This window comes from Euprymna scolopes, chromosome 37 (assembly GCF_053919585.1).
Source record: "Euprymna scolopes isolate OS-2025 chromosome 37, ASM5391958v1, whole genome shotgun sequence".
NCBI classification, from domain to species: Eukaryota; Metazoa; Mollusca; class Cephalopoda; order Sepiida; family Sepiolidae; genus Euprymna; species Euprymna scolopes.
The window spans coordinates 87,435,438-87,462,846 of NC_136518.1; the positions used below are offsets into that span (position 1 = coordinate 87,435,438).

The window sequence follows — 27,409 nt, forward strand, 5'->3', positions numbered from 1 at the left end:
ATAGCAAACAATTACTAGATCAAAAATGTGCAGATTTAAGAAAGAAATTATCACCATCACATGTCTACATGCGGTATGGCACCATTTCATTCGAAGCACCGTCTGGTGCTATTAGATCAGACTGTCTGAAGATATTGGCTTCCTGAGATAAAAATGCACCTAATATTGATTTTTATTTGTTTTTCTATTCCCTTTTGCAAAACTTAATTAAGTTTTGCAAAACTTAATTATGTTTTGCAAAACCAAAAACTAAAACAACCGTCCCACCTTTTCCTCCATTTTCTCTTTTCTGTTTACAAAACAACCAAACTGAACACAATTAATAAATATTTGAAGAAATAAACAATTTGAAGCATAAAACTTTTTCCAAAGTTACTAGATTCAGCATTAAATAACCTGAAAAGGGTTGATAAGCCGCAAAACAAAACAACCAATTGAAGCGCCATGTTTATCTGTTTAGCATCAACACGATGACGTCAGTGGAAAAACGAGACTTAATGAATTGACCTTCTATTTACGAAGGTCATGGGTAAGGTTCGACGAGTGTGAAGCCTATCAAGAATGAAACACAAATTGGCACCACATATCATTGAACGGCAATCCAACAAAAACTGTTGGACATTCATTACTGAAACTTGGTGAGCAAGTCAGACAAAGATTTAAGTTTATTTTGGAGCAAATTTGAGTTGCATAAAAGATTGCTACTTTTATTAATGACTAGCAAGGCTACCCGGCGTTGCCTGGGATTATAAGAAATGAAATAGAAAAGTGTGTGCAACGTGTTTATGCTAACACTCCTATCTCTCAACCTCTCTCAATCCGTCTTCTTCTCTTTTCTTCCCTGTTTTTCTACATTAGTCTATTAGTTTCCTTTTTAAATGCCGTGTTTATTTGTTGAGCACCAACCACTATGACGTCATCAAAAAAATAAAATGGCCTTCTATTTACGAAGGCCATCGGTAAGATTCGACGAGTGTGAAGCCTATCAAGAATAATCCATTTTGTCCTGATGACGTCATAGCACAAATTCTTCCGATGGCTTTTTAGCCTTTGGTCTCCAAATCAACAGAGATTAGACTATTCCTGTAATCATCTGGTCTCGGTTGATCTTGTGGTGTAATGCTGGTTCTCTGCAGTTCTAGGAGGTTCACCCTCCCAAGCTTTACCTTCTGCTTTGAGGCATCCAGCCAGGAATGCTGATGGACTACACAAACATCTTTTGCAGAGTCAGATAGCTCCCCCTCTGAAGCACTGACTTTCCAATTCCACCTTACGACCCTAGTGTCACAGTTCTCGCAGTGGTAGAGAACTAAATACCTACTGAACGGCAATCAAGTAATCATTGAATTGAATATAATAATTAAGTCATGACATGAATGAATAAAGCTCATATGTAAGTATAGATTAATTTATGTTGAAAATGGTTTAAAATTAAGATTAAAATAAATAATATAATCAATAAAAATGCAAATTTAATTACTATAAAATAAAACAATTAAATTAGAAAATTATGTAATTTAGTAGTACAGTTAAAATCCATAAAATCTTTAAAAAAATTATATTTGATTGGGCAAAGTTAGATAATTTACTTTGATTATGAAACAGGTTATCTCCCTTGAACGGATTATAAAAAAGTGATAGGAAAAATTAAGAAGATCTCTCATACTAATGTTAAGAAATGGTTAATTAAAACTAATTAAACGGCAATAAAAGAAATCTCTTCAAACGTAGAAATAAATTTAATAATAAGAGGCCTCATGTTTTGACAAGCTTCTGGGCTTGACCTTTACCCCTGATCTTAAATGGAACATATACATAAAATCCGTTGCTAAGGCCGCTGGAAAAATGGTGGGATCTTTCTATCGATCCAGTGGATATCTCACTGCTGATGCAATTCTCTATCTATATAAGAGCCAGGTACGTTCAAGGATGGAGCACTGTTGGCACATCTGGGCAGTAGCTGCTAGAAAGAACTTATCCTGCCTTGATAGAGTTCAAAATAGACTTTGTAGCTTTGTGGGGGATGTCCTTTTCTCTTCCCTGCAACCTCTTTCTCACAGAAGATATGTTGCGAGTTTGTCTCTGCTTTATCGTTATTTTCATGGCAGGTGCTCGGTTGAGCTCCATTCTATGGTCCCCCCTCGCCAAACTTTCATAAGAAACACCCGCCTAGCAAAAAACACTATCACTAGTTTCCCCCCACTCTTTATCTGTGTCTAAACCTAAGCGTAGATTCCATGAGCAAAGCTTCTTTCTTAGAACTGCACGACTATGGAATTGTCTTCTGTTTTTCTGCTTTCCAGCTGACTACAATATGGTTGTCTTCAAGTCTAACATAAACAAGTTTTTGATGAGCCGTTCCATATAAGTTAACAAATTTACCGAATCTCCATTACTTACGGTTCCTATATTGTCCAATTTCTACTGTACACTTTTTAACCGTTATCCTCAAGTGGCCTCTTGACCTTGATAAGTGGTGATGCCTATGTAAAAAAAAAAAATAAAATAAAATAAAAAATAACGAACGTTTGAAAATTTCACGAAAATTCATTCTTTGTTTTTTTTTTCTTTTTTGTGTCTTCCATCACAGGTGCAATATAGGTTGATTTACGACACATTAGCGCTTTACATGCAGTGCAGCAGTTCCATTTACACTGCATCGTCTCTGATCCAAAGACTGTCTGAGAAGAGACCAAATACGGCCAATGAATTTGCTGCAGAATTTCATGTGAGTTTGTATTATTTTGTTTCAGTTGCGTTCTTCTCATCGCCGTCTCGTGCAATGTGAACATCTACACAAATATATTCAACTACATTTTATTTTTATGTTTATTCACCTCAAACAAGGCACTGTACCATTATGTCAAAAGGGGCTACTATTTGGTTCCAGTCTTGCAGGAATACTTTGTAGGGAGTTGGGCATATTACCGGTCCCGATATGCCATTGGCTTCAGTGCTGAGAGTAGCTGTGGCACTTTCTTGCGCGTTCTTGCTGCTTGGACCACTGCACATTGTGGCGCTTGAAACGATACTCTTGACTTTCCTCAAGCGTCTGGCTATTTGACCATAAGACTCTCCCTTGTTACACAATTCGAGCATTTGTTCATGCTCGCAGGGGCGAACGTTGCAATAAGTCCGACGCTGTCGAGCATTGGGTGTTAGCCCTAAGCTAGGTTCCGATGCGGCGGTTGAGTCTAAGTTAACGCAGTCAGAATCTTTAATCACATGCTGGTTACTTTGCCTCGTTGGCAGTTGGGTAATATCAGGTACATTGAACATTTTAAATCAATTTGCATATTTTTTTCTTTATATTCGAAATTTTAAGAAGGAATGTTGAATTTCAAATTTGGCAAAATACACAACTAATAATATAACACGTTTAAATACTTTTGGTCCTTATTTCGATGAACAAACTCTAAAACATCATATGCAAATATTTTTTTTTTAAATAAAATTATATAAAATAATTATCTATATTCACAGCAAAATATCTTCATTTCTTTGTGTGAATAATTCCACAATATTGTACGAATATTTTTGCAATATCGTATGAATATTTTTGCAATATCATACGAATATTTTTGCAATATCGTATGAATATTTTTGCAATATTGTATGAATATTTTTGCAATATCGTATGAATATTTTTACAATATCGTACGAATATTTTTGCAATATCGTATGAATATTTTTGCAATATCGTATGAATATTTTTGCAATATTGTACGAATATTTTTGCAATATCGTATGAATATTTTTGCAATATAGTACAAATATTTTTGCAATATCGTATGAATATTTTTGCAATATCGTACGAATATTTTTGCAATATCGTATGAATATTTTTGCAATATCGTATGAATATTTTTGCAATATTGTACGAATATTTTTGCAATATTGTACGAATATTTTTGCAATATCGTATGAATATTTTTGCAATATCGTATGAATATTTTTGCAATATTGTACGAATATTTTTGCAATATCGTACGAATATTTTTGCAATATCATACGAATATTTTTGCAATATTGTACAAATATTTTTGCAATATCGTACGAATATTTTTGCAATATTGTACGAATATTTTTGCAATATCGTACGAATATTTTTGCAATATCGTACGAATATTTTTGCAATATCGTACGAATATTTTTGCAAACATTTATATATTTAAATTAATGCAGATTTTTTATCATAAACAGAAATACCGTTAGTATTAACCATAAAGTTAAATTCCTTTAAAAAAAAAATAAGTAAGAAAAAAATGGAAGAAATTGAGACATGTGCATGCAAGTATTATGGGGTTTTTTTTTTCTATACAGTTCATTTCTTGTAAGTAAAAAAAAACTCAAGCTAAAATCGAAACCAAAAGACAGTGAGTCGAGCACGATAATGATTAGACTAGCTTTACACAATCTTTAAAAAGTGTTTTTATGCCTATTTATACTTAACATAAAGAAGCTGTCATGCTTCACGGTCGCGCATGCGCAATTGTGAAACTGTTGAAAAACAGATAAAAATCCGATCACGCATACATACTAATTTTTCATTTTTAACCTTTGTCAGCCCTTTTTCCCGGATAAAAACCGAGTAAAGTTTTTCACGTGTCTAAATACCTTATATACCAAATTTCAAGTCTGTAGATCAAAAATTCGTTGAGTATATAGGTTGAGAAGTATCCTCATGCACACACACACATTCTCATTTTTATAGATAGATAGATTAACAAAAGTGAATTTCTAAAAATTATGAAAGCCTTGAATTCTAATAATTATTTTATTCTAAACAATTGTGATATGGCTGCGATTGATGTTAACCAAAGAATTGGAATGAGTCCCAAATTGTCTTCATTTAATACCTTCTTGCAGACATTAAACCAGGTGGTGCCTAAATTGTCAATTGGTGATTGTGCTGGAGGACATCGACAAGAGAACAGAAGTAAAAGTCGTGACATCATGTTACAACCACGTAAGTTCGACTTGCATTTAAGACTTTTGCCTTTTTGTGTTTTTTATCGTAATGTTCTTCCATACTTTTATTTCAATCTTCAAGAAAAAATTTTCATTATATAATCTTTATTTTTTATGTTTGTGAAACTTTTAGAACCCCATTTTTTATATATGTAGTATTCTATTTTGGGCTTCAATACTTTTATTTCAATCTTCAGGGAAAAATTGTCATTTTATAACCATTTTTTTTTGTTTTTTTGTAGTTTGGAGAAACCTTTTTTCCTATATGTTGTAGTATTCTATTTTGTGCTTGCTAAAATCGTATCAATTTATAACCACTTCTGTATATATAAAGCAAAGTTGCGTGTATGAGTGTGTCGCGGCATCACAGTTAACCGGTTGATGTAAGAGCTAAACTACGGATTTGGAATCAGTTCCTTTGATCCGATTTTCTTACTAATGTTAGAAGTTCTTGAACCTTTTTTAAAAACTTATCAATTAAACTGAAAAGTACATAAACATATTAGAAACAAATGTTCCGACATTTTTACCATTCCCTTTTAGTCGACCAAACTTTTCACATCAAATCATTTACCTGACGTATCGTTTACTTTGAAGAAAAAACATTTTAACTGTTTTTATTAAAAATGGATAAAAATAATTTTCAAAACATTTTTAGGATTATTCTGAGTTGTAATTTAAATGACTATCTATAAATTTACTTTTAAAAAGTCCCAAACAACTATGTATGCCTTTGTTTTATTAGCTATACTTATCTAATGTGTATATATATAGTAGTAAGTTATGAAAATATATGTGGCAATTAAGCTACACAGAATATTCAGCGTTTCATTTTCGTGAGAATTCGCCAGGCTTATGCGAAAAGTTGTGGTTATTGCGCATTTATATATATGCACATGCTATTGAATTTTCTAGGCAGCCAATCAGCTTCCTAGTTGCCACCGCGCCCATCCTAATCGGCCAGTGGGAGGGCACTTACAGGACAAAGGCACAGTTGACCTTCGGTTCACCCCTTCTCTTTATGTTTATGGGAAGGGTTGATATCCTTTTCTTGTAGTAAGCTGACTTACTTTCAGCCTAGGTGTAGTTAGAAATGTTATTTTGTGTTTTAGTCTATATTTTAGATATTATGTTATATATATATATATATATATATATATATATATATATATATATATATTATAAAGAAGTGAACCATCGCGTAAATTCAATCAACTAAAAAATGGATGTATTTTAACGATCGTTTTTTAATCGACTTATTTATTTTATTGAATTGTACATATAACTTGCCCCATTATATATATTTTTTTCTTTTCCTCACCCCGTTTTCCATTTTTTAGTTGGAATTTACGCGATGGTTCACTTCTTTATAATCATTCTAAAATTTTGCCGATCGAATAAAGATATATATATATATATATATATATATATATATATATATATATATATATATTATATATATATATATATATAGAGAGAGAGAGAGAGAGAGAAAAAGAGAGAGAGAGTTATTTATGAATATATATGTTTATTTTATTATATATATATTTTGATAAAATTACTACCTATCTCTACCTATGTATTGAGCACTGTTAAAGTAAATACTGAAAATTCATACATAAAATTATATTTTCGTACATTGACTTATATGATTAAATGAAGTAATCATTCATATATATATATATATATATATATATATATATATATATATCCCGCATATATATATATATATATATATATATATATATATATATATATATATATATATATATATATATATATATATATATATACTAGCAAACGTACCCGTCGTTGACTGGGTCCAAAAACAGCCTACAGAAAATGGACTCTGATTTATGAAAGTATGATAGGTTATGAAAAGGAAGAGTTGTAAAGAGATAGCTTCGAATTTGGGGGTATCAAAACCAAAGCAAAATATGATGAAAGTAAAAATAAAATAGATAAACCCCATAATTTATTATACTATGCCTGTTCACACTGAAACACTTATATCAAAAAACCTTGTTAAACTTTGTGACATATTTCCATTCTATGGAGGTCAGGTGCGAACGAACACCCCATAATTTTATTATACTATATTTCTTCAAACTGAAACATAATTATCAAAGTATACTTACGCAGATAGATATGAAAAGTCTTTATTAAAGTTTGTGCCTATTTCTATTCTATGGAGGCCAGGCGCGAACGCAGACCCCACAATTTTATTAAACCATCCCTATTTAAGTTAAAACATACTTATCAAAGTATTCTTATGTACATCTATATCAAAAACACTGGTAGACGTTTTTTTTTTTATTTTTTATTTCCATACTTTGTGAACCAGGCACGAATGCAGACCCCACAATTTTAATGAACCACCGTTCTGCCAGATCAAACATACCCATTCCTGTGTCTCGATACATCTTCTATCATTATATGTAATCAGTTTTTTAAAATCGTCAACCATATAGGAGCCTATTCGTGACCAGACGCACACACACACACACACACACACACACATACACACACACACACACACATTCAGCTTTATATTATATATATATATATATATACATATATATATACTAGCAGGGAGACCCGACGTTGCCTTAAATTGAATGAGTATCAACGAATATTGCGCACCACACTTTATTGTAATCAAAATCTGTGAAATCGACCATTGTTTCAATCAAATCGATTGATTGTCTGCTCTAGTTGGGGACCCACAGTGGTGCACCGGAAGGAAACTTCACTGCAGTGACTTAGTTCATAATACATTGTAGTCCACATGTTTTTGTTTTTGTTTTTGTTTTGTTTGCTTTTTTTGGTTTTGTTTTTTTTTTTACTCACATTCACCCCAAACAAGGCATATCGCCACTTGGACATAGGGGGGCTACTATTTGGGATCGTGACTAAGAAAGATTTATAAGATGTTGGTTTACATTACATTTGAATTTCTGCATATCAGTACAGTTAGGGAAGCAAGTAGCAGGAAAGGAATTCCAAAGTCTAACTGTTCGAGGGAAGAAACTATTAGAGTAGAAAGCTTTTTGCCATTTAGGGACCTCAACATTGAAGGGGTGTGATTTTGTTGCAAAAAGGATTTTTCAGGGATATGTACATCAAGGGGCACAAGTGTAATGAGTTCATCAGAACACATTCCATTAAAATACTTGTAAAACAGGCACTAGGATGCAACATTGTGGCGATGGGACAGGGGTTGAAGCTTAGTTGACAAAGCGGGATCTTTTAGATTGGAGACTCTTTGCTAGACTCTATCCAAGAGACTAGTGGCAGATGCACCAGCCCAGATGTGGGAACAATACTCCATGCATGGGCGAATGGTGGCCTTGTAGAGGTACAGGATACTCTCAGGTGTGAGTAGTCTTCTAGCATGATAGAGGGAAGCCACCTTCTTTGCTGCAACCTTCGTAATAACCTCAATGTCTTTGTTCCAGTTCATATTGCCTGTGAATGATAAGCTGAGGACTTTGAAGGAAGAATTCTCAGGTAGAGTGTTATTTGTCATGGATATCGGTGGTTGGTGAAGCTTCTTGTAATTGTTAAAGGAGAGCAGCTTAGTCTTACTAGCATTAAATGTTACCATTCATTTACGGCACCATTCCACTATGGTCTGGAGGTCATTTTCTAATGATTCAGTCATTGTCTTAGATTTGTGTACATCCATTCCTCTGTCGTGCATGTCATAAAGCGCTGTATCATCAGTAAATGTACCCACCTCAGAAACAATATTATAAGGGAGGTCGTTAATGAATATCAGGAATAATAGTGGTCCAAGGATTGGCCCCTGAGGCACTCCTGCACTAATGTTATGCTGCTTGGATGTACGTCCATCAATGACAACCTGTATCCTTCTATTGTCTAAGAAGGATCTAATTATATTTAGTATACGTCCAGTTATACCGTACAATTTAATTTTCATTAGCAGCCCTTCATGCCAGACTTTTTTCAAGGCTTTGGATATATCAAGAACTACAGCCCTGGCTTTGCTCGCCTTATCCAGTGCATGGTATATGCGTTTAGAGTTGACTGTTAAAATATCTGCAGTAGAGCGACATTGCCTAAATCCATATTATTTTTCAGATAGAAGATTAGCTTTTGCAAGGTGATGGACTTGTGCTTGATTGATTAAAGTCAAAGACTTTTGTGAAGACATGGAAGAGACAGATTGGATGATAATTGAGAGGATCTGTCCTTTCACTAGAATTCTTGTACACTGGTTCCATAGAGGCCATCGTCCAGCTATTAGGGAAGTAACATTCAGCAAGGCATTTATTGTACAGTTTGAAAAACATAGGGGCTAGCTCAGAGAGAGAACCTTCGTTAAGTCTTAATCTCACACTGCAATATTGAGCCTTCTTACAGGTATGTCGAGTAGAAATAAGGAAACATCCTCTGCACAGGGAAGCTGATATAGGAACTAGCAATTGTATTAGATTTTATTTTTTAATTTCTTTTTCTAACGTGAAAGAATCTTTTGTATGCAAGATTCTTTCTCTGCTATTACTCGATTTACCTGACAAAAGCTCGAATCTTCAGAAATAGGGGATCCATTTATGTTAAATTTATATATAACGCTGATTCCCCACTTTAAATTTTAATATAATTCTGCTTTTCATTGTCATTGTTTTGTGTTTTGGGGTTTTGGGGGGAGGAAGGGTCTTCTTTCCACCAAGTTTTTCAAGAATTTCAGACGTAATCACCTAAAAAGTAGAATCTCATTTTTTAGAAGATGGTGGGGAGAATGATTCACCAGAGAGTGTTAATATAGAAAACTACCGAACGTTCTTACAGGTGTGATGAGAATAACGAATGAAGCTCTCTCACATCAGAAGAACTGATATAAACAATTGCTTATCCCTGAGTGGCTTCCGGGCCTTGATAAGTGGTGATCACTGTGTAAAAAAAAAAAAAAAAATTGCTTCAAGAGTTTGCCATGTTTTTGTTTGAAAAAAGCATTAGCAACATTCTCTCTCTCTCTCTCTCTCTCTCTCTCTCTCTCTCTCTCTCTCTCTCTCTCTCTCTCTCTGTGTAATTATTCAATTTACCTGACAAAAGTCTTACCTGTTGATTAAACAGGTAAGCAGACAACAAAGTTCATCCTAAGTTGCCCTTGAAAAACACAAAAATACAATTACCTATTCACAACACCGATCGATCCAATAAACATAAAAATAAAAATAACACTTCATTTAACAATAGACGTGGATATAAATAGACGCCATTTTGTTTTGATTTTACCGCCAAAAAGAAAGAAAAAAAAGAAGAGAAAAGGAATGTTTTTGAATAGACCGAAGTAAGTATTGTATTATGAAGATTTTTGAATGGGTAAAGCCGCAGTCAGTTTCGAGGAAGAAATACAATAGGCAGCAAGAATTGATGCCTCCTCTCGCAGATAAGCCATGGCATTTTGATTGTAAGCGGGGAGAATAGGTTCGACGTAAACCTTGCTCGGCGTCTCTCTGAACTGAGACGTCTATTGTTCAGCGACGACGCTTTAAGTGTGATTTCGTTTTTCGACAGAGTTTCGTCCTCGTACACTCACGCGTTTGTTTTGTGGTTAATAGAAATCGAACACAATTCGTTTTAATTGAAAAACAATGGCGATAATTAGTTAAAACTAGTGTTGGGACGATTAATCGAAATCGGATTCGAGAATCGAGAAAAATATCGGAACATTTATTTCTGATGCCAAAAACGATTCTTTTAATTACCTTTATGTTTCTTTTTATTTAAAACTCAATTTTCCTAAGATTCGTATTAATGATGAATATATTTATTGATCTGAAATTAATCACTAAAACTAAAATCTATAGATCACCTCTTCATCATCATAAGTCGCATCTTCCGCTTGGTGCGAATTGTGAACCCACGTGACTTATTTTTTGAGATTCTTTCCGATCTAGAGCAAGTTGGTTGATGGACGCCCAACTGTTGAGAGATGTCATATCAAAAAAATTTTCTCTCCACCTTCTCCTTGGTTTTCCTCTGCGTCCTTTGCCTTCTAACATACCCTAAAAGCATAACTTTGATAGGCCAGTGGTTGATTGTTTGACATGGCCAAAAAGTTTAAGGGTTTTACATCCTTCATAATTCGTCCTTCTTAACGCAGCCACGCCTCCCATATGCAAATTTATGACTTTATAAAAACCACAGTTAGCCTTGCGATCAGTATGGACTTCAAAGCTAATTGACAAACTGAAAAGGCAGTTCTTCAGAGAAGTGGTGGAGTCTGTCCTTGTTTACGGTGCTACAACCTGGACGCTCGCCAAAAGATTGGAAAGAAAACTAGATCGCACGTACACCCATATACGACGAACAGTGTTAAATATATCTTGGCAAGATCATCCCATGAAGCAGCAACTTTATGGCAACCTACCTGCCATATATACGACCATCAGGGAGTGACGTCTACGATTTGCTGGTTACTACTAGAGGAGCAAGCAAGAGCTGGTGAAAAATGTATTGTTGCAGACTCCATGGCACATGTGCACGAGCATAGGATGACTTAGATCCACGTACATCCAGCAAATTACACATGACGCCAACTGTGATCCTGGAGATCGGAGGCAGTTAATGGAAGACACGGAAATCTGGAAAGAGAGAGTCACATTGGCCCGGGCAAGGAACCTGACCAGATAGATAGATAGAATAGATAAAAACCACAATTAATTAACAATGCTGACATACCATGACAAATAACACCCTACCTGAGAATTCTTTTTTCAACTTCCTCGGCTTAACATTCACAGGAAATATGAACTGGAACAAATGCATTGAGAACATTGCAAAGGCTGCTGCAAAAAAGGTGGGTTTCTACTCTCATGCTAGAAGACTACTCACACCTGAGTGTATCCTGTATCTCTACAAGACCATCATTCGCCCATGCATGGAGTATTGTTGCCACATCTGGGCTGGTGCATCTACCACTACTATCTTCCCCCTTGAATAGGGTCCAAAAAAGAGTCTCCAATCTAACAGATCACGCTTTGTCAACTAGGCTCCAATCCCTGTCCCATCACCGCAATGTTGCATCCTAATTCCTGTTTTACAAGTATTTTAATGAACTCATTGCACTTGGTCCTCCTCGACGTACATATCTCCGACAAACTTAGCAACAAAATCTCACCCCTTCACTGTTGAGGTCCCTAAATGACAGAAAGCTTTCTACTCTAATAGTTTTTCCCTCAAACAGCTAGACTTTGGAATTCCTTTCCGGCTACCCTGACTGTACTGATATGCAGAAGTTTAAATGTAATGTAAACCAACATCTTGTTAATCTTTCCAAGGCATGATCTCAATTAGTAGCCCCTGAGATTCAAGTGGCGATATGCCTTGTTTGGGGTGAACGTGAGTAAAAAAAAAAAATTAATTAACAATGCTGGTATATAGGTAGCTCCAACGCGTGCCACAGTTTTAAACCCCCCCCCCTGTATGTAACACGATGTAATTGTAATTTAATATTATCATCCTAACTTTTTTACCATTTAAAACAAGAAGCTTCAAATAAACTTAATATTTTTAAAACATTTTTTACAGCACACAAAAATAATGAAAATGCGAGACAAAAAATCGTGTTTACATTATCGACACTTTAAAACAACGTTCCTATGTAGTGACGTTTTTTAAGCCGTAGACATACCCATGTTTTAAAAATCTAGCAAAATCAAATAATAGTCATATTATCCTGAAATTTTCGATATTTATAGGTTTCGTTAAATATATTAGAGGAAATATTTTTTTAGGTGCTCTACCCCCCCCTCCTCCCATATTTCATGTTTCGAAAACTAAAAAAATGAATGTAGGTCGATAAAATTTTTAACAATTTTTAGGCTGGAAAGATCAAATGATTAAAAATAACTATATATATATATATATATATATATATATATATATATATATATATATATATATATATATATATATATAAAATCCCGTTATTTATCTAATTTACTTTTAAGTTGTAAATAAGATTGAACATAAAATCAATATAATTATGTTAAAAAAGAATAAACAATTTTTCTTGATTTTTTTTTCTTGGTAATATAATTATTTGAATTACAACAACAAAAAACGCATAATTATTTTTTAAAAGCTTTAAATGATATTAAATTCAAATATAAACAGGTTTCCAATACTAAAAAATATATATTCATATAATCGAATATATGACTCTTGAGATAATAAAAATTACAAAAGCAAAATCGACTAAAAAAAATTCGTTTGGATTTGATTATTTAAAATGACAGAGGATGATAATCAAATTTTGCACTTTTTTCCCAAAAAGTACGGAAGCCTGTAAGCAACAACATCTTTAGATACATATATCAACAGAACAGGTTAAAATTAATGTTATCATCTGTATAGTTTGTTATTAAAAATCTATTTGTTTTACAAAAGGTAAGTCTTATATTGTTTTTATCCATTTTTTTATTGTACATTTTTTTCTTTATTCAGAAATTTCTGCATAAAAGCGTATGTTTATAATGTAATGTATAAATTTTGATTTCTTTGCGACCTTTTTTCTTATATCTCCAAATCGTTAACACGGACGAGTTGTTTTTCGTAATATATGAGAAATTACTTTTTTGTGAACTTATGCACTTATTTTACCGTTCTTAGATAATAACGCTGGTATTTAGAAAGCAATTCTTAACATGGGGCGAGGTGGGAGTTTTGTAACTATTTTGTACTTTCACCTAACAATTTGATTAAAAAATATCGTGTAACTTGAATTTATCTTGAAAATACGGTAACATAAGTACATACATACCAGTTTTATTATTATCTACGATTTGTTTGATGTAAAATGGAACTAATACGTTTCAAATCCGATAGCAAAATAACATTACTTCCAAATAAATATTGTAGTGCTAATGCTCTTCCATAGAAATTGACCCAAATTACAATAAACACACGAAACGATGACGTCGTTTGTTAATATGTAGAATGATGACGTTGTGGTGTCGTATTTCTGATATTTTTATTAAATATAAACTAAAAATAAAAATGTATCTATATATAAATGATAATAAACTGTGGGAACCTTTTCTAGTCTCATACAAAAACATGCGTTCACATCTCAAGCTATATTACTTGTCATATACATACGCGCACACAAACATACGCGCGCACGTCCACACACGTACATATATTCACGTTCGCGTATATACACTCACATTCACGTGTATACACACACACGCTAACGTACACACATGTACTCACATACGCGCACACGTACGCACACATGGACAACGTCACTTCCCCTTTCAAAGGAAATCCACACATGCACCAAAGACCACCGGAAACAACTATAAAAGCAAGAGACAAGCTGTTTCCTACCCTTTTCCAACTCGCCTTCCGTGCTGAGAGGTTCTACGGACCAGCCGCCACCGTTTCGGCAGGCGCGCCTGTGCACGTCACATCCCCTGCTACTGTATGTGTGGGGGCAAGAGTTAACAGACAGTACGTACACCTTACATGTTTTCTATCTCCATGGCCTGGATTGACTTTTTCTCATTTTCTCTCTCTCTCTCTATGCTACAATAGACTTTCCTTCTCACCAGTTAACAGCGACAGATGCACACCAAACTGGATTGACTTTCTCTCCTTCTCGCTCTACGACAATAGACTTTCCTTCCCACCAGTAAACAGCGAGAGACGCACGCCCAACTAAACTTTTCATTCATGTGTTTCTTCACGAAATAAATTCTAGTTCGTTTACTTCAAATAAACGCGTTGTTCGTTTCTTCCTCAAAGCAATTCATTTTTCCTTTCTCAATGCAATTCATTTTTCCTATTTTGTACGACTGGGGGATATGTATAATCTATCCACCAGTCCACTACAAAACTTTAAAGAAAAAAAAAATAGAATAATTAACCTTTTTTCTGATTGGTCTAAAAGTTTTGGTTATTTGAAGCCGCCATAAGAAATAAAAGAACTGCCATCTGTTAGCATAGCTGAAAGCAATCGTTCGTTTTGGAAATTAGAAGAGCATCGTAACCCCCCCCCCTTTTTTTGAATTTAATTTTTTCAAGTTGGATCCAATTTTTGCGGTGCGTTAGTTTTTTAACGATGAAGATACAGAACAGTAAAGAATGGATTTCTACATAACACCGTTGTTCCAGCGTGGTTTGTGTTCTGCAGAAGTGCCGAAGTGTGTTATGGTCCTTTCCTGATCCTGGTGAACTTGAAGAAAGAATCCGATCAACTTTAATCATCCTTCTAGTATAAGAGAGTACCTGAACAGATAAAAACCAAGTGTATTAAGTTTTGTAGGCCTATTTAATCTCTTGAAAGTATTCACAAAACCTACAACGTTTTGCACAACAGTTTGGAGATGCCTAGTGGAATGTGCTCTTTATGTATAACATTTTCTTTCCTTTTTTATTTTAAAAAATTAAATAAAATAAGGGTACTAGTGCACTTATTGATCCCTGCTGGAATAACGTTATTATTTAGAAAGCCATTCTTAACATGGGGAGAGGAGGGTGTTTTGTACCTATTCTGTACTTTTAACCTTACAATTTAATAAAAGCAGATATCATAAAACTTTAATTAAACTTGACAATACTATTTTTTTTAAATAGCGCGGATCAATAAGTGCACTAGCACCAAAATAAGTTTTAAGAATCCTAACAATCATTTAAAATATTTTGATATAATTTTTGTTTGTTTTGGGGGTTTTTTTACTTAAGAAATTGCTTGGAAATTCCCTTTTTTGCCAGAATAACTCTTCCATAAGTGAAAACAAAAAAATATTTCCATCGAATTAAAGTGCATTTATGTTGTCATCAGCTTTTGTTTTGTTTTTTGGTTTTTTTTTTTTCAGCCGAAAGAGCCCGTCCATATTTGTTGAGTAATGACAAGAGTGATGATAGTGACTTTATCAACGGAGTATACGTAGATGTAAGTACAGAGTAACACCAACCCCAAAAAAACAGAAAAGTACACCCCCCCCCAAAAAAAATAGAAGAATACCCCCTATCAAAAAAAACAACAAAAAACAGAAGAGTACTCCTCCCCCCACTAAAAAAGAAACAGAAGAGTAACCCTCCACTCAAAAAAAAAAACGGAAGAGAATCCCCCCCCCAAAAAAAAAAAAAAGAGCGGTACCCTTCCCAGTGAAAAAAAAAAATACGGGACGGTACCCTCCCCCCCCCACACACACACACACCAAAAAAAAAAAAAAAATCAGAACAGAAAACCTTTCCTCCTCTCCCCGCTTTAACAAAAACAGAACAGTACCCCCATCAAAAAAAAACAAAAAACAAAAGAGTACCATCAACCTAACTTAAAAAGAAACAGAAGAGTACCCTCCCCCCCGCAAAAAAAAAAAAAAAAAAACAGAAGAGAACCCCCCACACACACACACACACCAAAAAAAAACAGGGGGGTACCCTCCCCAGCGAAAACAAAAAATACGGAATGGTACTCTCCCCAGCAAAAAAAAAAAAAACGGAACAGTACCCTCTCCTCCCCCTCCCCCCCCCCAAAAAAAACAAAAAACAAAATAGTAAACCTTTCCTCCTCTCCCCGCTTAAAAAAAAACAGAAGAGTACCCCCTATCAAAAAACAAAAACAGAAGAGTACCCTCCACTAAAAAAGAAACAGAAGAGTAACCCCCCCCAAAAAAAAAACGGAAGAGAATCCCCCTCCCCAAAAAAAGCCGTACCCTCCCCCAGAAAAAAAAAAAAACAGAACAGTAAACCTTCACCCTCTCCCCACTTAAAAAAAAACAGAACCCATATAAATTTACGTCTCTGAAATTTTTGAAATGAGGATTTGATTTTTTTTGTTTGATTTGGGTTCTTCAGATTACTGTTCTCATCTTGAGTGTTATTTTCTCATCTTAAGTGTTATTTTGTGTGTGTGTGTGTGTGTGTGTGTGTGTGTGTGTGTGTGTGTGTGTGTGTGTGTGTCATACAATACAGTTCAACATTTAATTCAAAAATGGGGACGGGACACAGTTTTGGGATTATTATCTTGCATACCTTCATTCATCCATGTCTTCTTCTGTGACTTGGCCAAGCTGAAATTGAAGATCCTTTCAAGGAATCGACTAGTAACGTCGGTTGTATTTTCAAACAACTTTATTCCACGGATGCTTTCAATATTGGAAGACTGGACACTTTTCTGTTCTTCTCCCCTTACGCCCAGGCCCAAAGGCCTGTCGCTAAGGACTCAACCTTCCCACAGATTCGGACTGCCTTTCCTTGACTTCCCCTGATTTCTTTTGACTCTGTAACATCTAAACTAACAGATCCTATTATGTCACTTACTTCCATGACCTGACATGTGACTTCTAAACACGTTTTCCGATACTTGATTTTGTCACGGTATACAACTCCATGCTGATTCTACTATTGGGAAACCTAAATTCCCATCAAAGCTAAATTCCAGAATCTCTTTGTTCTATTTTTCTTCCTACATTCCATTTTCTAATAATAAATATTTCTTTACAATTTAACTTTTTAATAATTATAGCCGATGTTTTAAATCGATTATCAGCAAGGCCACCCAATGTTGCCTAGCATAATATAACACGATCTTCTTCAGCTGTATCTTGCCAAACTCAGGAATTTTTCTCTTGAACACGGGAATCTGCAAATAAATTTTGAACGGAACCCTTTATTTAATCCACAGGGACTTGAAATGGCAGTGCCCTAGACGAGGACCACTCTAGCCGAACAAAAAATGCCTGAGCAGCTCACTCGGCATTCCCTGGTAGAGACACACCAGACGGTTAGCAATAAACTAACCCCTTCTCAAAGGTAAAGCTTGGGAGGATGAATCTTCTAGAACTGTGCAAGACCAGAACTATACACCTGTTGCAGTGGGTCGGGGGTGCTATGGAGATGCGCCAATCGATGGCACAACTATTTATTTGCTTTTTCGTTCTCTTTTTGCTTCTGTAGGCACAAAGCCAAAATGCAAGAATGACACGCACTGAAATTTGTTTAAAGACGACAGATTGTCTTTTATTTACCAAAAAGAAATAAATGTAAATTTGAAAGGCCTGGAGGTTGTGGTCAGTCTGAGTAAAACAGGATCAGCCTTTGGAACGGGGCAGCTGGACGTCAGTAGACACTGAAGGAGGTAACCAGATGACAGTGGGTACTGGAACGGGGCAGCTGAACGTCAGTAGACACTGAAGGAGGTAACCAGATGACAGTGGGTACTGGAACGGGGCAGCTGGACGTCAGTAGACACTGAAGGAGGTAACCAGATGACAGTGGGTACTGGAACGGGGCAGCTGGACGTCAGTAGACACTGAAGGAGGTAACCAGATGACAGTGGGTACTGGAACTGGGCAGCTGGACGTCAGTAAGCACTGAAGGAGGTAACCAGATGACAGTGGGTACTGTAACGGGGCAGCTGGACGTCAGTAGACACTGAAGGAGGTAACCAGATGACAGTGGGTACTGGAACGGGGCAGCTGGATGTCAGTAGGCACTGAAGGAGGTAACCAGATGACAGTGGGTACTGTAACGGGGCAGCTGGACGTCAGTAAGCACTGAAGGAGGTAGCCAAATGACAGTGGGTACTGGAACGGGGCAGCTGGACGTCAGTAGACACTGAAGGAGGTAACCAGATGACAGTGGGTACTGGAACGGGGCAGCTGGACGTCAGTAGGCACTGGAAGGCTGCTGGGGGGCTGTAGGAGGCAGTGGAAAGCTGCAGGAGGTGTTGTAGAAGGGTAGTCTCAGGAAGCAAAATCGATATAACACCCACGCAAAACACATATGTGCATTTGCATGCATGACTTGCATGTGCTGGTTACATGGCTGACTTTTTTGGTGCGAAGTGACACCATTGCATGTTTTCTTTATTTGAGTGGAAAAATACTGATATTCTGAAACACACCACGATACATCTCGGGCAACAATACCCAAGACTCTAATGGCTCTGGGGCTTCAAAACTTCAATTGTAGAAGAGAAAATCATTTTTGGATGAAACATTCTTAGCAAATCCTCAAGTATTAAAAGATTATAAGTTTTGGAAGCTAATTGCATCCAATAATTTTACAAATAGAAATTAAAACAATTTAATCTGAACAATTAGTTAAAGTTTTATAACAATTTAATTAAAATAATTTCATAACCAAACGATATCATAATAATAAAATTGAACTTCCAAAATCCTATTTAAAACAATAATTTAGTAAAACACACAAAACCTATAATTTTGTAGTTTCTTAACCAAAATGGCGGACGATTGTGATGTCAATAAATTGTCTGTTATTTAAAAGCATTATATGGTTTTCTTAGCTACGTTTTCATTGAAGGACTTCAGGTATACTTTATATAATAGTATATCATTCAAACACCGTAGTGTTTGAATATATGGTTAAGTGGCAGTTTTAGTCATTTAGAACTGCTTTAAAGCTTCACCGCTCACTCATTTTTCAACCAAATTTCAAACAATTACTATAGTTTATAGATCACCTTCTCAGCTATATTGTGAAAAAAATTTTTTTGTTCAGTAAAACAAGTCATGATGAATTTTCTGGTGTTCAAAATCATAAAAATATGTAAGGAGATGAATGACGTTTTTATGACTGGTTTTCATAGCAACCACGTCGCTTCAGTGACTAGTGTTGCTACTAATTCACTGCTGTCGTGAAAAGAGAAGTAACAAGTGAAACAGAGAGAATGAAAGCAAGAAAAGGAGAAAATTGAGGGAATTTTATTGAAAGCAGATGAGTGCCGTACATTGTTATTATATATATGTTTATGGGACAAAAACATAAGACTGAAATTATACAAAGAACAAGTGAATTTACTAGAAGCTTGGAAAAATCATGTATTACAATAGAAAAATGCGAGTATGAAAAGTAATATGGTTAAGCTTAAACATGGAAAAGTAAAGGACTAGTTGTTAAAACTGGAACAGAAAGGGACAAGATATTCTAGTAAAAAATATAATAAATTTATAACTTAAAATAGTGCAGCATTAAGAATTTTTTTTTTTAATTCAATTAATAACATTATATAATCAATTCTTAATGCTGCAATAAGTTATAAATTTATTATATTTTTTACTAGAATATCTTGTCCTTTTCTTTTCCAGTTTTAACAACTAGTCCTTTACTTTTCCATGTTTAAGCTTAACCATATTACTTTTCATGCTCACATTTTTCTATTTTATTATATATTCCCAGTTGTAAAATATGCCTAAATATAATATTTTAATTCATGCAGATTTCATATATATTATAATAGTGTCAATTCTCTACAGATTATTATATATTATATTGTAACCAATATATGATAGTGATTTCAAAATTAAAAAATATATATATATGACTTGGATGCCATCAGCTAGAAACCAAAACTTACAAAAAGTTTTTGGTAAAATTATTTATTACAAGATTCAAGCAAGCAAGCTAAGACGCCCGGGTGGTTCACAGTTTTATAATTATTAAAACAGAAAAATCCAGATAAAATTTTAGCTCATCCTTACGTTGTCAGGTTGAGTTATGCAGTTTCATGAATGATTAATTTCTTGTTTGCTAAATGTTTTCAAATTATTTTTATCATTTTTTTTTTTTTCAGGGTTATTGGAATCGAAACAATTACATTGTAACCCAATGGCCAATGAAGAACACAGTACGGGATATCTGGCGTTTAGTCTATGACTATAAAGTCCATACAATTGTTTTGTTAAATGACGTGAAATTTTCACGGGTAAGTAACTAATGTACAATTAGTGTCATGGAAAAAAACACTATGCTTCGCCATTGTTTACGCTAATAGTAATAAAAAATAAAATCTCAGCCATTGAAATTGAAAGAAAAATAAGAGAACGTTTTTTGGAAGTCCAATAACTCTGGTCTTTTTATTATCTCCCTTTGTTTATAAATATCCCATAATCCTTTGCTTGTGTTCAATAAAAATTTCCGTCCGTCCACACGTCTCGTAAATTTCCTCTATGGAATTTCTGCTTATTTCTTAATCTCTTTCCACTCACAATGCAACTCGCAACAGGTTATGTGTTCAGTAGAGACATAATTTACTGTCCCACAACAGATGTGCTAGCTGACATTATGACAAAACCTTAAACTCGAACGAAACTAGAAAAATTTAAAGGACTTTTATTCAGACTTTTAAATTTTCTTACCGATATGATGCTCTTATACATATTTTTTTTTTAATAAATAAAAACAATGCAATAACATTCTAAGAACAAATGGGGGTGTGAAATGTCCGATAAGTCATGTTGAAAGTCCATCCGATAACTGTTGTCTTTTTATAATCTCCCTTTATTTGTAAATATCCCATAATTTTTTGCTTGTGTTCAATAAAATTTCTACTCTCTATCCGTCCATACGTGGCGTAAATTTCCTTCCTGATTGAAGAAGAAAAAAAATCGAATGGTGATTGAGTTAATTTTAGAATAGAAAAGCCAATGTCAAAATGACAGACAAGATGACATTGAAAAGGTGCCAAAATTTAAAGCTAAAAAAGGGGTCAACTGAAATATACAAGTTATTACTTAAGAATTAAATTATCAGCAGGACTTATTAAAGGAAGCAAATGAATTAATGATAAGTGAAATACATACACATGTATATACATACATGATGATTGCAACGTCTTGTCAGACGAGAGCCATTCCCTCAGACATTTAAAATCCATGAGCCCAAATGCCTGAGGGAGTATCTATACAAAGATGATGTTACAGAGTCTTAGCTTTGTACGACAGCTAAGTCTCTCTCTCGGTTCAAAATGTTGACATCCAGCAACAAGCAAGAGCAAGATAGCCAGCAACAAATTAAACTGCAGACCAGCTTAATGCGGGTACTGGTCTCCCGCTTTGTTTTTTAAATCAGAGATTTGCTTCTCCTAGAAAGGTTGCCTTCACCACAGCTTACGGAGCCCTCTCCACCCCAATACACATATACACACACAAATATACACTGTGCTAGTTCACCGTTGACCCAGAAAAAGAGTTCATTCGCCCTTTTGGAAGGTCTTGTTTTTAATCCTTCAGGGAGACTAGCCACCCTCCTCACCAAACAAGTCTGGTGGAGGAACCAGTTTAGTCGCCGGTGACCCGACCATGAGGCAGGTAGTACTGGGTTACATGGTACCAGTAGCATATGACCTGACAAAAAATACATACATACATACATACATACATATGAATACATACAATACACATGCACATACACATACATATATATACGCACAACAAACACACCCACATGTACACACACATATATACATACATATAAGTAAATAGATGAATAAATAAATAAATAAAGAGTTGAAATATATATATATATATATATATATATATATATATTCACAAAAGCAAGACAATAAAAATCAAAATAAGAGCATTATGTTGTGTATTTTCATATTCGTTACAATTGTTTTGTGACCATTCGGACAATTTCAAACATTATGTCATTCGAAAATATTCCAAAAACAGCCTCTATTCAGGTGGTGAAATATACTATTTTATATATATATATATATATATATATATATATATATATATATGAACACATTTCGAATCCTTATTTCAGAGATCAAGCAGTTGAACTTACCTCTACCCCTTTCTTCCAAGTTTTTTTGTTTAATTATTTTCTGTTTGCCATGAAATTTATAAATCGCACTATTTTCGTATTTTTGTTTTTAAAATATATTTCAACCAATTATCTATCTTAATGTTACATTAATCTTCTGTGTGCTTTTTAATTTAAACAATTATTTTTCTTTAAATTATTTACTTAATTGATTTGTTTTCTAAATAATGCTTTTTAATTTAAGTAATTATTTTTCTTCTCTAAATTATTTATGTAATTGATTTATTTTCTAAATACTGAACTACACCTTCAAATTCTCATTTAAATTTTTACGTCACAACTGTATTCTCTTCAATCTACGATTGTTTCGTATCCGTTTTCTTTACATTTACGAGTTCATAATTGATTTTACTTAATTATTTTATTTCTTAAAAAGGAATTGCAATTAAAGATTAATTTCCAAAAATTATAAATTAACATTAATCTTTTCACCATACTTTTAAATTTATCTTTTTAATTTTTATCATTATATAAGCATTCTATTTTAAATGACATTTGTTTTTCTCTTCAATGGAATGATTAAATTCTTCGCGTTGTAAGGGAGATAACTATGATTGTTAAATTTTAATTAATTTGGCAATTTCAATAAGTTTAAGGTATTTATATTTTAATATTTTGACTTTAGTATTTATAAATCACCCTCATTTAATTTTAAAATTATAATTCTAAAATAAATTCCTAATGCTATTCTGGCCCTGTCGGTGGGGCATTAGAATACGCCGACTGCCCCCCTGCAGAGGGTAAAAGTCCCTCAATGGGGGTCCTGGATATGACCTTAAACTATATCCAGTGGTGAGGCCCCCAGCTTTTGGGTTTTGGGGAGTGTGGAGCCACCCTTTAATTACCATTGCTCCCAGGTCCACTCTGACCCGGAGTGGTAGTACCTGTTAGGGTCCCAACTATGGGTTAAATAGAAACCAACGTGAAAACAACAAATATATTCTATTAAAAAAAATTTTCTTCAAAATCTTTGGATTCGGCATTAAATAACCCGGAAAGGGTTGATATGCCGTAAAACAAAAACAACCAACCAACCAACCAACCAACCTAATGCTATTCTCTGTTAAATTTCTAATTTATTTTCAAACTTTAAAATTTTTATTAAATTTATTTTACTCTATCTTAGCCTGCCAGTCATAATAACTTGCATTCATTTTATTTTGAATATTTTACTTTTCTTTTGCTGTTAAAATTACTTGGGTGTAATTTTATTATCCACTAGCGGGGGTACCCGGCGTTGCCCGAGTGTTTGTTTCCGGGACGGGGGGGAGTTTTAAAAAATGTTATGGTAGGTAAGTAGGAAGGATCAAACCCGGAGTCATGAGTAAAAGTAGGAAAATAAAGTGTGAAAAAAAAACAAAAAAAAAACATCTGCAACGTTAACAGTTCGGCCACCAAGAAAAGTCCATTCCAGTTGTTTAGAAAAAAAAAAAAAAAAAAAAACGACTACGGTAGGTCGGCGCGAACGTGAAAATATAATGTGAATTGTCCAGCACGCTAACCACTACGCCACAGAGCACTGCAGCTTAGTTTAGTGATTTTAAATAACTTCACATGAAATAACTACGAAGCCAAACCGGTGTTCTCTTCTCAACTGTTCCTTGTGAACGATCCCCAAACGGTGTTAAGTGGTGGCAGGGGGAGGAGGAATTTATTAGAGAGAAAATATTTTACCACTTCCATTGATCTTAACCGATTTTGGCCGTGACTTCTCAGCAGAAAAAGTATAGAAATCTAAGATTATCGAGGAATTTGAGAAATAATAAGCCTATAACACACCTCAGATATTGTTCTGCCGTTTGTGCATATTATATTTGCATGAAATATCTTGATTTTTAATCCTATTAAGGTCAAAATCCGACGAGAAAAAATGAGTTCATTTTATTTATATATTATCCATAATGATTGTTAAAACCAAAAACTACTTCTATTTCCCCCATTTTGATTATAATTATTTTATTTCCTAAAGTTGAAGATCTACTTATTTCTTGCACCATTTTGAATTTTTATATTAAATTCATGAATTCTCTTTACACACTTAAATTTCACCCTGAATATATATTCTAAATTTGTCCTTTATAAATTTATTTCAATCAGGTTTCAGGGCTGATAACAGGTTGGTTGGTTGTTTTTGTTTTACGGCATATCAACCCTTTTCAAGTTATTTAATGCCGAATCCAAAGATTTTGAAGAAAAAAATTTTTAATACAATATATTTGTTGTTTTCAAGTCGGTTTCTATTTAACCCTAGTTGGGACCCTAACAGGTACTACCACTCCGGGGCAGAGTGGACCTGGGAGCAATGGTAATTAAAGGTGATAACAGGAATTTATTCCAATGAGCATAACTTTGTATCTAAATCCTTGTTACAGATTTCTTCCCTAGAATTCACCGTGTAGTATGCCTCAAATAAACATAGATTACATCTTTTTGATTTACTTGGTTTATACTTTCCAGCCTTATCTATCATTAACCAATTCAAATTCTTTTTTATTTTTATGTAGCTACCCAATCACCTAATGCAGTCGTGTTCCTCTTTTTTTATATTTATTTAGCCTCATTTCTATAAATATCTTCATTTCGATTTGGTTCATTCTCAAGTCCAAATTTAAATGATGCAACATGGTTTCTGACTCTATTTTATTGGTATATGAACAATTACCGAATTTTGATATATTTTAATATGTTAAAATTTCTGGTTAAAAAGTATTAATAAGGTACATATATATATATATATATATATATATATATATATATATATATATATATATATATATATATATATATATACATACATACATACATACGCCAATCGATCGAAAACTGCTTTTTCTAAAGCTTTTAAATCTATTAAAGTCCATTATTTCTTAACAACTTTTGTTTTTACCAGAAAGATAAAATCCTGAAGTTTATTATCTTAAAAGAAGAATAATATAATACTTTTCTATAATTTTTAATAGAATTCTAATTTTAAAATTTTTCAAAAAATACATGTTTGACTCGATTTTAAACAAAACATAAATAATTTTTTTTAAGGTTTTTGAATCAATTAAACTAACTTTCTATGTCTAAATAAAATTTATGATTGGCTATAAGACTATGCAAAAATATTAGAATATAATTACCTTATATTTAAATAAATTTAAAAAATTCAATTATTTAGCATGATCTCGTACATTTTAGGAACCATGTGCTCACCGTCGGCATCTGGGATTTTGGGTATTGGAACCCACTCGCATCTAAATATTTATTTAAGCATTTTCATGAATGTTAATGTAACTAGACAGGCAAATACATTTTTTAAAATAATTGAATTAAATTATAATTAAAAACGTCATTTATGATAAAATATCTTATTTTTTAGCTTTATATGTTTTTCTTCATAATAATTAATCAATCAAGCTTTTTGTAGTTCTGCTTGAGTCCGCAAGGTACTCAATTTACATGTGTCGCCGCGGGGAGGCACTACATGGAGCTTTCCTATGGAGAGGCTATGTACTGGCAGGGAAGACGTACGCACTCTGCTTCCTTTTTGCCTAGGCTAGCCAGCGGCAGGGACTGGAAGAGGAAGGTGACAAGCACACAGTACCCCACACTTGACGCATCAATAGGCCATTTGACACACGATTGGCTATAAGACTATGCAAAAATATTAGAATATAATTACCTTATATTTAAATAAATTTAAAAAATTCAATTATTTAGAATAATCTCGTACATTTTAGGAACCATGTGCTCACCGTCGCCATCTGGGATTTTCATGAATGTTAATGTAACTAGACAGGCAAATACATTTTTTAAATAATTGAATTAAATTATAAATAAAAACGCCATTTATGATAAAATATCTTATTTTTAGCTTTATATGTTTTTCTTCATAATAATTAATCAATCAAGCTTTAAATTTTCTTAATACTTGTTAAAAGTAAAGAAAATTTGCTTTTTTTTTTACATCAAATATAAATTTTTAGCATTTTTATATTTCTTAGTTTTGATATCACTTTTAGTCAGTTTTTAATTTCATGATTAAAATCATTTTTTCTTTCTTCTTTTCTAATAAATTATAACTGATGAGTCACACTCTTTTTTTTCCATAAACTAGATCATACTGTATTTTTCCTAATTCTTTATTGCATAAATCAAGTTGACAAAGACTTTCATTAGAAGTTGGTATCCTTTAAAAAGGCCGTTGTTAGTAACCCTCTGGAGGGAAGCAACTTGTTGGAATGTCACAATCATCATCTATGGAAACCCATGTCTTCATAATTGTAGTGAATTTTCAAAAAGGGAGCTAACAACTTTTTGTAAACCGTAATGGGCTACTGTATCTTGGAAAAAACCGTAATACGCAGATACAATTAATACTTATAATTGCCACACCTTGTTTTTTTATTTATTTATTTATTTTTTGTTGCTATCGATTCTTTAAATAATTCTTTATGTACTGGTACATGGAAAGTTTACACATTCTAAAATAAAATGTTTAATTTATTTTTAAAGATTTAAAAGTATGCCTATTTTAGCGTTTTCGTAAAAAAAAAAGGGGGGGTTATGCCCATCTGAAAGATAATAATCATGGATAACATATTCAATGAATCTCACACTTCAAAACACAAAAGATTAAAAAAAAAAACGCATTCAAATTTCGGATTTCAATCTTCGATATCGAAGGCACTCAGTGATTTTTATTTTTTTCTACACTCGTTCACCCTCCTACCACAAAATGAGTGTCTGCTTAGTGGATCACTTGGACTTTAAAGGGTCGAACAAAGGACAAATGAGGAAGAGGGGGTATGAAGTCCCCAAAAATATATTTATA

General features: G+C 33.7%; 1 protein-coding gene across 2 annotated transcripts in view; it reads left to right on the forward strand.

Moving 5' to 3' along the window:
- Window positions 1-27,409, forward strand: part of LOC145261279 (receptor-type tyrosine-protein phosphatase epsilon-like) — a 536,465-nt gene that overhangs the window by 477,497 nt on the left and 31,559 nt on the right. For both annotated transcript variants that reach the window (XM_080119758.1, XM_080119759.1), the window contains exons 14-17: window positions 2,591-2,728; window positions 4,870-4,969; window positions 15,825-15,901; window positions 20,552-20,683. In XM_080119758.1, the coding sequence (XP_079975884.1) occupies window positions 2,591-2,728; window positions 4,870-4,969; window positions 15,825-15,901; window positions 20,552-20,683 (447 nt within the window). The remainder of the gene's footprint in view (window positions 1-2,590; window positions 2,729-4,869; window positions 4,970-15,824; window positions 15,902-20,551; window positions 20,684-27,409) is intronic.